Source organism: Spermophilus citellus, assembly GCF_964194105.1.
Source record: "Spermophilus citellus genome assembly, chromosome: 3".
In the NCBI taxonomy this organism is placed as follows: Eukaryota; Metazoa; Chordata; class Mammalia; order Rodentia; family Sciuridae; genus Spermophilus; species Spermophilus citellus.
The window spans coordinates 90,109,140-90,122,895 of record NC_138184.1 but is presented as its reverse complement, the minus strand read 5'-3'; the positions used below and the strand labels follow the sequence as shown (position 1 = coordinate 90,122,895).

General features: G+C 53.6%; 1 protein-coding gene across 3 annotated transcripts; it reads left to right on the top strand.

Moving 5' to 3' along the window:
• The first annotated feature begins 2,860 nt into the window (after positions 1 to 2,860).
• CDK2AP1 (cyclin dependent kinase 2 associated protein 1) lies at positions 2,861 to 12,789 on the top strand. Of its 3 annotated transcripts, none has more exons than XM_081284631.1 (4): positions 2,861 to 2,987; positions 7,849 to 7,946; positions 9,268 to 9,394; positions 12,050 to 12,789. In XM_081284631.1, the coding sequence occupies exons 2-4, from the start codon at positions 7,878 to 7,880 to the stop codon at positions 12,115 to 12,117; spliced, it is 264 nt and encodes an 87-aa protein (XP_081140757.1). In that variant the 5' UTR covers positions 2,861 to 2,987; positions 7,849 to 7,877; the 3' UTR covers positions 12,118 to 12,789. The 3 variants fall into 3 exon arrangements, with proteins under 3 accessions (XP_081140757.1, XP_081140756.1, XP_081140755.1); XM_081284630.1 differs by lacking the exon at positions 2,861 to 2,987 and adding an exon at positions 3,253 to 3,303; XM_081284629.1 differs by lacking the exon at positions 2,861 to 2,987 and adding an exon at positions 3,310 to 3,542.
• Positions 12,790 to 13,756: the final 967 nt, after the last annotated feature.

Genomic DNA, 13,756 nt, shown 5'->3' with positions numbered 1-13,756 from the left:
GCCTCGAACATGTGAGGCACTGGGTTCAGTCCTTAGGACCACATACAAATAAATAAACAAAATAAAGATATTGTGTCCATGTATATAACTAAACAAACAAACAAAATGAGTATAGTTTCTTCCAGCGTGGTGGTATACACCTGTGATCTCTGTGGCTTGGGAGGCTCAGGCAGGAGGATTGCAAGTTCAAAGCCAGCCTCCGTAACAGCAAGGTACAAAGCAACTCAGTAAGACCCTGTCTCTAAATAAAATACTAAAAAGGGCTGGGGATGTAGCTCAGTGGTCAAGTGTCCCTGAATTCAATCCCTGGTACCCCCCCCCCTAAAGAGTCTGGTATCCACAATGTATAGAATTCTTACAATTCAGCATAGTAAGACACATATCCCAATCAAAAGTGGGCAACTGCCAGCTGCAGTGGGACAGGCCTGTAATCCCAGCCCTCCGGAGGCTGAGACAGGAGAATCACAAGTTCAAAGCCAGCCTCAGCAATGGCAAGGGGCTAAGCAACTCAGTGAGACCCTGTCTCTAAATAAAATTAAAATAGGGCTGAGGAGGTGGCTCAGTGGTTGAGTGCCCCTGAGTTCAATCTCCAGTACCAAAAAAAAAAAAAAAAAAAAAAAAGTGGGCAAGGAATCAAAATAGAAGTTACCTCCCCCAAGGAAGATATGCAAATGATCAGTAGGCACCTGAAAAGATGCCCGGGTCACTATTCAAGAGGAAAATAGAAATCAAAGCCACAAGGAGATAACAGCTCTCACCCACTAGGGTACTTAAAAAGAAAAAAAGAAAAAGCTATTAGGAAATTCGGAAGCACTGGTGTTGATGTGGATAAATTGGAATCCTACACTGCTGGTGAGAATGTGAAAGGGTACAGCCACTAAGGAAAGGAGCTTGATAGTTCTCCAAAAGTTAAAGATGCCAGGTGTGGGGTATAGATGCCACCTGTAAGCCCAGCGACTGGGGAGAATGAGACAGGAGGATCACAAGTTGGAGGCCAGTCACTCAGTGACTTAGTGAGAGCTTGTCTCAAAAAATTAAAAGGGGGCTGGGGATGTGGCTCAAGCGGTAGCCCGCTCGCCTGGCATGCGTGCGGCCCGGGTTCGATCCTCAGCACCACATACCAACAAAGATGTTGTGTCCGCCGATAACTAAAAAATAAATATTAAAAATTCTCTCTCTCTCTCTCTCTCTCTCTCTCTCTCTCTCTCTCTCTCTCTCTCCTCTCTCACTCTCTCTTTAAAAAAAAAAAAATTAAAAGGGCAAGAGCTGGGCACAGTGGCTCATGCCTGTAATCCCAGTGACTTGAGAGGCTGAGGCAGGAGGATTGAGAATTCAAAGCCAGCCTCAGCAACAGAGAGGCTCTAAGCAACTCAGTGAGACCCTGTCTCTAAATAAAATACAAAAAACAAACAAACAAACAAACAAAAACCAGCTGAGGACATGGCTCAGTGGTTGAGTCCCCCTGAGTTTAGTTCCCAGTACCCAGTACCCCTTCCCCCCACAAAAAGGGCAGGGGACTTAGGCCAATAATAGAGTGTCCCCCAGTTTAATCCTCTGTAACACACACCCACACCCACATACACCACCCGAGTGACTATATTAATTGATTCCATTTCTATGACTCTATCTCCAGAAGAATTGAAAACATGTTTACACAGAAACTTGTATACAGATGTTCACAGCAGTAGCAGTGACTCAAATGTCCATAGATTTATGGAGAAACAAAAGGCTATGTCTATACAAAGGAATATTACTCAGTCATAAAAAGCAGCCAGAGTACTGACACATGCTACAATGTGGATGAAACATGAGAACAAGACACAAAGTATCTTCCCCAGGAGGCCTACACCCACCCCTTTGCTGTTGTCTTTTCTCTAGTGATTCCTGAGAAGTTCCAGCACATCTTGCAAGTACTCAACAGAAATATCCATAGGCATCAGAAAACAGCCTTTGCCATCACTGCTGCTAAGGGTGTGGGGCGAAGATGTGCTACTGTGTTGAGGAAAGCAGATGTTGACCTCATCAAGAAGGCTGGAGGGGGCCTGAGGATGTGGCTCAAGCGGTACCGCGCTCACCTGGCATGCATGCGGCCCAGGTTCGATCCTCAGCACCACATACAGACAAAGATGTTGTGTCCGCCAAATACTAAAAAATATTAAAAAAAATTAAAATCTAAATGTAAAATTACATATTAGCTTGTGTAAAAGGGGTGGCATTGACTTCTTCATGAGATAAAATGTCACTGAGCAGCCTTCCCTAGAGCTGGCCTGAAGCTGAGCAGGGGAGCTGGCCAAGCTGGGGAGGGAGTGTCTCCTGCACCTTTAGCCCTAAAGGGAAGGAGGGAAGGCCTGGGCGGGTGTTGCCTTCCTTCTTGGGCAGAGAGGTTGACGCCTTTGTCACCAGATCCAGAGATGATGTTTGAATGTGACTAATTAAAAAAACCCTGCAAACCATGGCGATTAAAACAACATAGAAGGGTGGGCGTTTTATGTAATTCGAGGAGCATTACTATTCAGACAGAACTCCAAAATATAGTACCTTGGGAAGGTTATTCATCTAACCCTAAATATGTTCAGTCCCATCCGGGGATGGGTGGGGGGTGGGGTGGGGTAGAAGGAGGGTCAGAAAATGCAACGAACTCCAGGGGAGCAGAAACTTGGACAAGTTCCTCTCTGGTTCCCTCAGCGCCTAGCACGGTGCCTGGCATACAGAAGGCGCTCCCCCTAAATCCTGGCACGAGTTAACGTGCAAAATTACGTGGTCGCGAGGGCGAATGTTCCGGAGGAGGAGGCCTCTCGCTTTTGTCAGTCTCAAAGGAGTCTGAGGTCCCCAAAGGGTTAAAAACCACTTAATACAGGCAGGGACATGAAATTTATTCGAAATCAATGTCAGGAACGGGCTATTCTAATCCTGGGGCACAGCCAGACCTGGGCATCTGGAATAATCTACGTGCTTGAGAGAAGACGGGTCGCCACCATTTTCTCCAGGTAATTTTCCACCCCTGCCCCCACAGTCCCCAAAAAAGTACTTCTCGGGTCCCGCTGGCTCCCTGGGAAGGGGCAGGGGCGCGCGGGCGGCGGCGGGGGGCGCGGGCCGGCACCGCCAGGACCCCAGCCCCCCAAACTTTGGCAAGTTGCGGGCGCCGGGCGCCGCCGGAGGCGCGGGGCGCGGCCGCGGGCGGAGCCGCCCCCTGACGCCGCCGCCCCTCCCGGCCGGGCCGGCCCCGCTGGCTCGGCTCAAAGTTTGCGGCCGCCCCTGCGCCGCGCGCCCGATGTATGGGTGATATACTGCGGCGGTGTCAGGGTGAGGGACGGCCATATTTGCCGGTGCGGCCCGAGCCGTCAACAACAAAAAGTGCGCGGGCGCTCGGCGGGCGCTCGGACGGGCGCGGGGACGCGGGGGCCGCCGCGCCGCCGCCCGGCCTCGCCGCCGCCGCCGCCCTCGCGGCCTGGCCCGGCTGCGCCCGGCGCGCCCGCCGCCCGGGGGGATGTCGTACAAGCCGAACTTGGCCGCGCACATGCCCGCCGCCGCCCTCAACGCCGGTAAGTGAGCGCGCCCGGGCCGCGCCCCAAGTGCCGCCAAGTTGGGGGCCCGCGCGCGCGGCCCTGCCCGGCGTGCCCAGGGGCTCCGCGGCGGCCGGGGGCGGCGGGCGGCGGGTCCCGGCCGGGGCGGCGCGGGCCGCCGCCATGATCCCCACGCCGCGCCGCCAAAGTTGGCTGGTGCGCCCCGCGCTCAGCGGCCGGGGCCGGGGCCGGGCGGCCGTGGGGACCCACGCCGGCGGCCGCGGGCGCGGGGCGCCGGGCGGGGGAGGCTTTCTCTCGCTCCTTTTTCCTCCGGTTTTTGGGCGGCTCGGCGAGGGCCCCTGCCGGCGGGAGGCGGGAGCAGCCGCGCGGGGGGCGCGGGGCGCAGGCCGGCTGCGGGCGCGCGTGCGGGGCCGGGCCGCGCGTGGGCAGGGCGGGGGCGGCCAGGTGCACGGGGCCGCGGGAGGGGCTGGGGGCGCGGGCGGCGGGAACTTGTGGCAGGGGCCGCGGCCTGGGCGGGCGCTGGGGGAAAGAAGTTGGCGGAGAAGCGCGGCTGCGGGGGCCTGCGGGCTTGAGGGGGCAGCGGAGCCCGGGTCTGCGGGGTCTGCGTCCCGGAGCCGCCGCGTCCGCGCCCCCAGGGCCACTCTGCAGAAGGCCGAGGGGCTCCTCTCCCACCCGGGCTGGCGTTGAGCGCTCTGGGAAACTCCTTCAGAAGTTGTCAGGCAGCTCTAGGCTCTGCCCAGGGACTGGCCCCAAGCACCGAGGGAGCCTTGGGGAGGGGTGTGAAACCGTGGCCTTTGGGGGTGACCGGCTTTGGGGCCCTCTCCAGGGCCCCTCCTCCTGAGGCACTTGGCTGAGAATGAACTTAAAAAGCGAGGTGCGTTGGGGGTGGGGCATGCGGAGAGGGCAAAGGGTCTGGAGGAGCTAGGGGACTTGCCAGGCTGGTCAAAAATGCCATGCTGGCGGCTGGCTTCAAGTTCAGGGCCTTGCCTGCAATCATTGATTCCAGCACTCTAAAATTCCCAAGAAAGACCCCAAAAGCGAGTTTTTTTTTTTTAAACTAACTTCTCAGGGGCTGACATTTGGGGTTTGGAAAGGGTTAAGATTCGGGGTGCTAGTGAGGGAGAGTTGAATTGCTCACTTGTGAGCTGAGCGCCCTTAGAACAGGCAGCCACGATTTGGTCTCTGTCACCCGCCTGGGGTCCCTAGACCTTACAAAGACAGGCTTTGTTGCCAGGTAGGGTTTCCTGTAGCCTTTTCTGTCTGTGTCCGGGTGGGTGGCACTGCCAGCCTGGACAGGGCTAGAGATCTTGGGCCTGTTGTGGGATACTTGGAGCGAAGGCCCTAACTGGGACCTTTAGGGCTTGGGGTCATAATGACAGAGGTGCCCACTGGGATCGAAGCCTCTCTGTTCTGGGTGGCTAGTACTTGTGTGCACCTTTTTTTCTTTCTCCTGTGGAGGAGTGCCAGGAAGAATACAGAGGTCCCCACCTGTCTGGGGTTTTAGTAGGAGGCCACCCACCTCCTGGGGGACCCCTTTGCAGAAAGCCCACTGTCCCCTGCCATCTGCATCCAAGATGGACTCTCACTGCCGCTCCTGCGGCTTCCCTGTCATCATTCCTCACGCCCTCCAGCCCTGCCTCCTGCTCATGGGTTGCCAAGCTGCGGCCTGGCCGGTGGTGGCAGTGGCGGAGTTAGACAAAGCCCCTGCCTCCCCCGCCCGAGAACCCCCCCAGGCGCCCCAAGTGGCGGGAAGGCCGCCAGCTCCCCAGGCCCAGGCTGCTCTTTGTCTGGCGTGGGGGCGGGGAGCTGCGCCTGGCCCCAGGAGCTTCCTGGCCTCTGCCAAGCCCTCCCAGCTCCCTGTACACTGTGCTCATTGTCTGAGATGCGCTGCTCCATGGGCTTGTGCTGACGTGGAGCTGCCTCTCGGTGGCCTCCCCTGGCCAGGTCCCTGTGTCTGCAGGAAGGAGTGGGCGTGAGCGGCACTCAGGGCCCTTCCACCAACTCTCCCTGGGACCGTGCATACCCCCAACACTGAATAAGGGTCTGGCCCTGGTGAACCAGGGTCCTCTGCCACTGCACCTGGGTGACGGGAATGCCAGTCTTGGAGCTATTGCTCAACTCCTACAACTGCAGTGAGGCGACTTATTCCTCTTCTCCCCATGCCCAAACCTTTTCCAAACCTAACTTCATCAAACTGTAGATTCTAGACCTATTGGGGAGCATTGCCTCTGACAGATGGAGAAACTGAGACCCAGAGAGGGAAGCACCTTGTTGAGGATCACACAGCCAGGGGTGGTACAGGTGCTATGGGCCCCTAGTCCAGTAGGGAAGAAGGGTCCAGGGGAGGTGAGAAACAGTGAAAAGAGCTCCAAGGAACAGGGCAGAAGGTGGTTCAGGGCTTCAAGGACGGGGCCAGCCCACCTCCTACCGGGCACTGGAGTCTTCTAACCACCTCCAAGTGCTGTGTAGTGGCATGCCAGCCTGTCACAGCTGCTCTGCCTTTCTGAGCCCAGAGTGATGTGATGGCCTGCAGCAGTCAGGATTGGAACCTAAGCCTCGGACTGTGGAGCCTGTACCCCCAGACCACATGCAGGCCACATCTGAAGGCTCTGGATACTGGGGTCTGGCTGTTATGGTCAGGGAGCAGGAGGTTGCCACCCTGCCTGTGTGTTGGTGGCTGTATGGCCATGGTTTCTTTTTTTTTTTTTTTTTAATTTTATTTATTTATTTTTTAGTCGTAGTTGGACACAATACCTTTATTCCATTCTTTTATTTTTTTAAATTTATTTTTATTTTTATTTTTTTTTTTAGAGAGAGAGAGAGAATTTTTTTTTTAATATTTGTTTTTTAGTTCTTGGCGGACACATCATCTTTGTTGGTATGTGGTGCTGAGGATCGAACCCGGGCCGCACGCATGCCAGGCGAGCGCGCTACCGCTTGAGCCACATCCCCAGCCCTATGGCCATGGTTTCTGTGGATGGGGGTCATAAGTATGCTTGTCTGCATCCCCATCCTGTGCAGCATGTCCCCATAGCACAGGTGTCTAATCATCCCCACTGAGGGGCTTAGAGCCTGGGCTTGGAGTGGACAGTGCTCAGTCCGGCTCAGGGTCTGGATCCACACTGGAGCACAAACCTGGGTCCCAGGGGGGAAACCGTGCAGGCCAGACCCCTAGGAAGACACCTCAGCTGCTCTCCCCAGCTTCTGGGCAGTGGGATTGTGGGGCGCTGGCTTGTTACTCAACCTCTTCTGTGGCTCTGAGCCTCTCTGCAGTTGGGGCTTGGATCCAGGGTTCTCAGGGCCCCTCCCAGCTCCAGCAGCCTGGGGCTCCTGAACTTCCTCCTGCCCCTCCCTTCGCCCATACCAAATGAGCAGCTGGTCTGTTGGCTGGCCTAGCACCAGCTGTCCATCCCTGGGGCCAAGTCCGTGGAGCCCGCTGTATGTGAGACACCGTTTGGCTCTGGGGGCGACAGGCAGGCAGCTGCTGAAGAGGACTAGGTAAATTCTCCATGGTTACCGCTGTTTGTAATTCTGCAGGACATCCTTTACCCGCTAATGGCCACTCGGACGCCATTATGGGTCTGCATGTTCCTGCCACTGCCCCCCACAACTCACATCCAGGAGGTGACATTCTTTTAGCTGGGCTCTGGACTGTACTTGGTCCCCAACTGCTGGCTACAGACAGCATGCCCAAGTGTTGCATTCCATGGGTGGGGCCTAGCCCTCCCCTCTCAGGGTGCAGAGCCCTCGGGGGCATAGACTGTCATCAATCCTGTCCCTTTTTGGGGGAGGAATGACATTGGCTCAGAGTGGTTGAGATGCCTGTCTGAGGCACACAGGCTGTGATGTTAAGAGTGCTGTTCTGGTGTGCAGGGTACCTGTCGACAACTGGGGCTGGGCTCAGTTCCTTCGAGACCTTCTGGTCTTCAGTCTCTGTTACATATTGTGTGCAGAGACCAAGCACACAAGAACAGGGGCTTCCATGTGTATGAGATCTTGGTCCTGGGGGACTTTGTAGCAGGGACATGGCTCTGGGTCACCAGCCTCTAGTGTGCAGGATGCAGGGACAGATAGTAAGGATTAGACTGAGAAGGGTAGATTTTGTCTTTGGTGCCAGTCCCCTCTTGTGTGGAAGGCTTGCGTGGCCGGGAAGGGCCAGTTATCAAGGCTGCATGTCAGGAACGTGACCTTTGGAGGTCAAGAGCAGAGTTCTCTGCCCTGTGAAGAGCAAAGATCACAGATGGTGACGTGGGTCCCAGTGTCCTTGCCTAGGGTGCAGTTAGCTAAGGCTGCAAGGTTCTTACCCTTCTCTCCTCCCTTACAGCTGGAAGTGTCCACTCGCCTTCCACCAGCATGGCAGCATCCTCCCAGTACCGCCAGCTGCTGAGTGACTATGGGCCACCATCGCTGGGCTACACCCAGGTAGGGCAGTGTGGGCGCCTGCAAGGTGAGAGGGCCTGGGGCTCTGGGGAGATGTGCTCATAGACTGAGGCAGTCTCCTCAAAACCTCGCCCAGCCCTGTTGGGTCATGGTTAGGACTTGAAGCGGCAGGATGGAGAGGTAGCCAGGACTGAGTGACAGGGGCAAGTAAGGCCTGACCGACTCTGGGCTGTAGGCTGGGTCAGAGGTAAGGCCTCCTCATCAGGAGCTGGCAGTTACCAGTGTGGTCCCCAAGTGAGTGGTTCTGCACTTAAGGGACTGCAGCCCCCCTTGGAAACCTCCAGGAGACTCGGGGTCCTCAGGGAAGGAGGGAGCCACCACTTTAACCACAACTCGGGAGATATGGTACCCGGGGAGGTTCCCAGTCCTCTCGCAGCCCTGGTCACCAGCTGAAGATTCTCTCTTGGGCCAGACCCCAGGCCGAGTTCTGGGGTTGCCATGGAGCCTGTGCTGGGGTTGAGGTGGCCTCTCTGTCACTGAGTGTGGTTCCCCAGCCATGCCCCGGCAGGCTGTCTTGTCCCAAGAGGAGAAGCAGGCCCGGACCCGGGAGAGGGACCGCCTGAAGAAGCGGCGACGGCGGGAGGACGGGCTGCGGCGCAGCCTGGAGCGGCAGCGCAACGCTCTGGCCATGCTGCGCCGGCGCCGGGAGAAGCGCGAGGCCAGGAGGCAGCTGTGCCAGGAGGCCGGGCGGCTAGGCTGGGCCTCGAGGCCTGCTGGCGAGGCCAGGGAGCAGAGGCGGCAGAGGCGGGAGGAGCAGGCGAGGGCCTTGCAGAGAGAGCTGGCTGCCCTGGTGCCACCGAGGGCTGAGCAGGCCCAGGAGGAGGAGCGGCCTGAGCCTGGCGCCTCGCTGATCTGGGTGCTTGCGGGAGCGCTGGCTGCAGTGGTCTGGAGAAAGGGACTTTCTGGCGGGTGGGCCCTGCCTATGGGGAGAACTGGGTGATTTGACATACTCCTGGCCCCGGCTGGGGTCTTGGAGTTCCCATTTCCACCTCACCTCGGGGTGGCTTCCATCTGCCATTGCTGTGGACACTCAGCCCCCAGAGACTCTCTCCTCATGGTCCCAGGGAACTCCCTGTGAATTCTTTTCCTGGAGACAGTTCTTTATTTTCCTTTGGGGTGGAAAGGAGCTTTCTGGGCTCTTGGGGGTCAGTCTTCTCTGGTGTTGTCCCCACAGTCTTGGGAGCCCACCCCAGGCTTTCCCTGCTCTGATCTTGCCCTGGGCTGTGCCTGTTTGTGGTCGGGGCCTAACCATGGCATTGGGGTCAGGTTCAATGCATTTGAAACCCTATCCTTGTGATTCTAGGGAACTGGGAATAGCCAGGTGCCCCAGAGCAAGTATGCGGAACTGCTGGCCATCATCGAAGAGCTGGGGAAGGAGATAAGACCCACCTATGCAGGGAGCAAGAGCGCCATGGAGAGACTAAAACGAGGTGAGCAGAGGTCCTGGGGGACCTACAGGCTGAACCAGTCACTATTTTGAAAGATTTTTTTAAAAGCTGGTCATGATGGCACATGCTCAGAGTCCCAGCTTCTTGGGTGGTCAAGGCCAGAGGATCACATGAGCCCCCAGGAATTTGACGCCAGCTGGGGCAACATAGTGTGATCCATCTCAATAAAAAAACTGAAAGGTCTTCTCGGGAAAATGCTAGAGGTAGAAAAGGGTCTCCTGCTCCATGGTCTGCTTTGCTGCCGTGCAGTGGGGTGGGGGCAGGGCCAGTGATGGCTGGGTGTTTCAGGTGGAGTTTGTAGTCCGCTGTCACTCTGGCATGCTGCATGAGAGGCCCTGCGGCTCCAGACCCTGAGGCCATGTTCCCTGCCTGCTCTGTCCCCTTAGGTGATACCAGCAGGGAGCCAGCTGCAGCAGGCTCTTCCTGGGCAGTGTTGTGCAGAGGTTGCTGGAAGGCCTGGGTTTAGGGCTTCTAGTTGTCCATGCTGCCCTCTGCTGTCACATCTTTGGCACAGGACCAAGGAAGGGGGCAGCCTGTCTTCAGTGTGGGGCACCCTCAGGTTCTTTAGTGCTGGAGGCGAGAGGAAGGTCAAGAGGGTGCTGTCACAATAACTCGGGAGGAGGATGTGAAGTAGCTTGCTGCCTCATGACATCAGATGCATGCAGGGAGAGGAGGATTTCTAGTTAGAGAAGTTGGCTGTTCACTGAGCTACATCCTCAGCAGTTTATTTATTATTTTTTTGAGAGAGGTTTTCCCTGAGTTCCCCAGACTGGCCTGGGATTTGTGACTCTTCTGTCTCAGCCTCTCGAGTGGCTAGGACTATAGGCATCTGCCACTGTACCCAGCAGAAAGCATTGTTGATAGGTAAACTATAGCCCATGAACTGAGAAAGGTTTTTATAGTTTTTATTGGTGGCAAAAAAAAAAAAAGTGATTTGGAGACATATGAAATTGAGACTTCAGTGTTCATAAATACAGATTGATTTGGACTGGCTACACTCATGGTGGTTTGTTCATTATGCCTGGCTGCTTTCACTATATGCTAGCCGAGTAGAGAAGCAGTGACAGACCCTGTAATAAATGCTGTCTGACGATTTGAGAAAGTTTTCTGAACCTCTGAGGCAGATTGTAAGAATACTGGGTGTGGACGCCTTGTTTCAGCTGCTGGTGATTTGGAGAGGTGATCATAGTGGCCTCTAGTCATATACTAGAATAGGATTTTTGGTGTCTGTTTAAATGAGATTAATATTTTATGAAGCTCAGTAGGGGCAGAAAGAAAAAGTTAGCCACCAAACCACAGAGAAAAAGTTGGGGAGCTTCATGGGCACAGGGCAGCTGAAGTTCCTGGGGGAAGGATGTCAAAGTGCACCAGCAGTTCCACAGGTGAGCAGTGTCTTCTTGTGCCTGAGGCATGTGGGCTGGGGGTTTCCTCTTACCTACTTGACACTGGCTCATCCCTTTCTAGGATTTAGAATTTGAAGAAGCCACGTTGTGTCCATAGAATTTGAAGAAGCTACATTGTGTCCAATGTAAAAGAACTTTTGCATTTTTTTCTGCCACCCTCCAACAGAATGTTGAAAAGGATAGCTTGCTGGTGCCACTCTGAGTGCAGGATAGATTTTAGCAGTACAAAGAGGTTTTTTTGCCTAGGAGCAAGGAGCTTTGAGAGGTGGGACTGTTAATGTCCCTTAACAGCTCATATATTTGGGTTTTCTATTGGAGGCAATGGTCCTCAATGTTACCCAAGGTGGTCTTGATCCCTGGGCCCAAGTGATCCTCCTGCACCACCCTCTAACAGCAGATACCATAGGTGTGCACCTCAACCCCGGCTTTGAGTTTTTTGCATGTAGTTCCCTTCTAGTCTGAGGTATTATTTTTATTTCTTATTTATTTATTTATTTGTGGTGATGGGGATTGAACCTAGGGCCTTGTGCATGTGAGGCAAGCATTCTACCAACTGAGCTATATCCCCAACCCCTTATTTTTAGTTTTTGCAGTGCTGGCAACCCAGGGCTGCACTCGTTAGGAATATCTTCCAACCTTTGAGCTATCCCAGCCCTTTTTTTTTCTTTTTATTTTGAGGCAGAGTCTCACTAAGTTGGCAAGGCTGGCCTTGAACTTGAACTTCTGGTCTTCCTGCTCTAGCTTTCCAAGCATCTAGGATTACAGGTGTGAGCCAACATACTGGGCACAATCTGAGGAATTTTTTTTGGGGGGGTGGGGGGTTTACCAGGGATTGAACCCAGGGGTGCTTCACCACTGAGCTATATCCTCAGCCTCTGTTTTTTTTTTTTTTTTAATTTTTAGTTGTTGATGGACCTTTATTTTATTTATTTACATGCGGTGCTGAGATTTGAACCCAGGGCCTCACGTGCCAGGCAAGTGTTCTACCACTGAGCCACAACCCTAACTCCCCTCAGCCTTTTTTTTTTTTTCCACTATTAATAAATTTTATTTCTACATGTTACTACTTTATAAATTCTTAATATCCCCTCAGCCTTTATTTTTTGAGACAGGGTCTTGCTAACATGCTGAGGCTGGCCTCAAACTTGTGACAGTCTGAGGGTTTTATGATGGATCCTCCTGTTCTGGAAAGGGTGCTGATTGGGTTGATTCCAGACCTCGGCTTCTCTTTCAGGCATCATTCACGCACGAGGACTGGTTCGGGAGTGCTTGGCTGAAACGGAACGGAATGCCAGGTCCTAGCCTCCCCACCAGCTTGGGGGTTCCTGGCTCTCTACAGCTCATCTCCCCTGTTCAGATGAAATACTCATTTTCAAAATGGTAACAGTTTAGTTTTTTTCTCCCAAGGTTCACAGTCTCAAAATATTGGGAAAAGATTTCGAAGTTAATTAGGATTTGCATTTTAAGTAGTTAGGAACAACCCAGGTTGTTTTTGTTTTTTAAGATGCATGTGAAGTTATTTTACAGCAAACTGTTGTTTGGCTCCAAGATACCAGTGTCTCCCTTTAATCTTTTGAATACTTTATGTCACCCAAATTGTTATTTGTACCTTTTCATAAGCTCATTTGATCCCAAGGACTTTGTTTTAATGCATCCTGACCACCTGCTTCACTTAGCTGGTCCCATGTGCCATACAGTGTAGATTCTGCTTACTGGCACTTCTTTTTTGCTTAAGCATTTGCATGACTCTTAGTGCTTTGAAGTCAATTTTAAGAGTGCACAAGTTATAAATACAGAAGAAAGAGCAACCTACCAAATCTAATAAGGACCCCGAAATTTTTCATACTAAGACTGTATGTAGATTTCAGTTTGTGTTTACTGTAAGTTGATCAAAACATCTGGAAGAAAATGACTAAAACTGTTTGCATCTTTGTATTTATTACTTGATGTAATAAAGCTTATTTTCATTAACAATGTGTATTGAGATGTATATTCCTTGAATTTCTAAGTGCAATTAAAGCAGTTCAGCCTTTGTGAAAGATTGGAGGTGACCTGTCAAAGGACATTTTCTGACATAGTTCAGCTGGGTGGAGAAAGGACGCGTTTGCTTTAGCTTAGGTAGGGAAGATGCAGAGTTGCACGATGGGTTTATTTAAGCTGTAGTTAAGTGTATGCTAGGAAACCTGCGGCAGCCATGGACTGCCCTTTCCGCCAAGGTGTTAGGAGCCACAGAGGCTATTTCTCATTCCACATGGTGGCGACTTGGGTGTGCGCTGGAGGAAGGGTCTGCTCTGGAGCTGAGAGGAATGACTCCATGTGGTGCTTTCCAGCAGTGCTTCCCACAGGGGCTCAGTTCATTTCTGCTGTGCAACCTCAGCACTGACCCCTGTGGTGAGGGTTTGCCTTGCTGAGGGGTAGACCCAGGAAAAGGGAGGGAGTTTTGCAGGTGGGAGGCAAGAGCAAGATCGACTGGTGGGCGTGGGCTGTGGTGGGGTGGCTCCTCTGCACCTTCTCCAAGCATGTGACAAAGGTGAAGAGGAGAGGTCAGCTTCTGTTCTTCCTGGCTGTGGCTCTAGGTCTGCCTTCCAATCTTACTGGTTTCTTGGCTCTCACTGAAGAGACTACTGCTCAGGGGAGGTGATGGGTAGGGTCCCTGACGCACCAGTGGGAGGCATGGAGAGCCCTGCTCCGATGTCAAAAGGGCTGGGCTGCTGGATGGATCAGTTTCATGGCAGGTGATGTAGGCCGGGTTTCTGGCAGTCTGATGGTGGCCCCCTCACCTCAGTATTTTCCCTACCTGCAAGCTGTTAACCATGGATATAAAAAACCCAGAGAACAACCACAAAACCAAACCTATAAGGTCAAGTCCAGAGTGATGCAAACTCACAAACACATCAGGTTTTGGAACCTTATTCCTAACACATCTGCTTGCATGTCAACA

What these genes read in the sequence shown, in the direction of transcription:
- CDK2AP1 (XM_081284629.1), top strand. Translation starts at nt 3,488, where the DNA reads ATGTCGTACAAGCCGAACTTGGCCGCGCACATGCCCGCCGCCGCCCTC. An exon ending in CGCCGCCGCCCTCAACGCCG is followed by an intron (nt 3,543 to 7,848) that starts GTAAGTGAGCGC and finishes CCTCCCTTACAG; the next exon opens with CTGGAAGTGTCCACTCGCCT. An exon ending in CATGGAGAGACTAAAACGAG is followed by an intron (nt 9,395 to 12,049) that starts GTGAGCAGAGGT and finishes CTTCTCTTTCAG; the next exon opens with GCATCATTCACGCACGAGGA.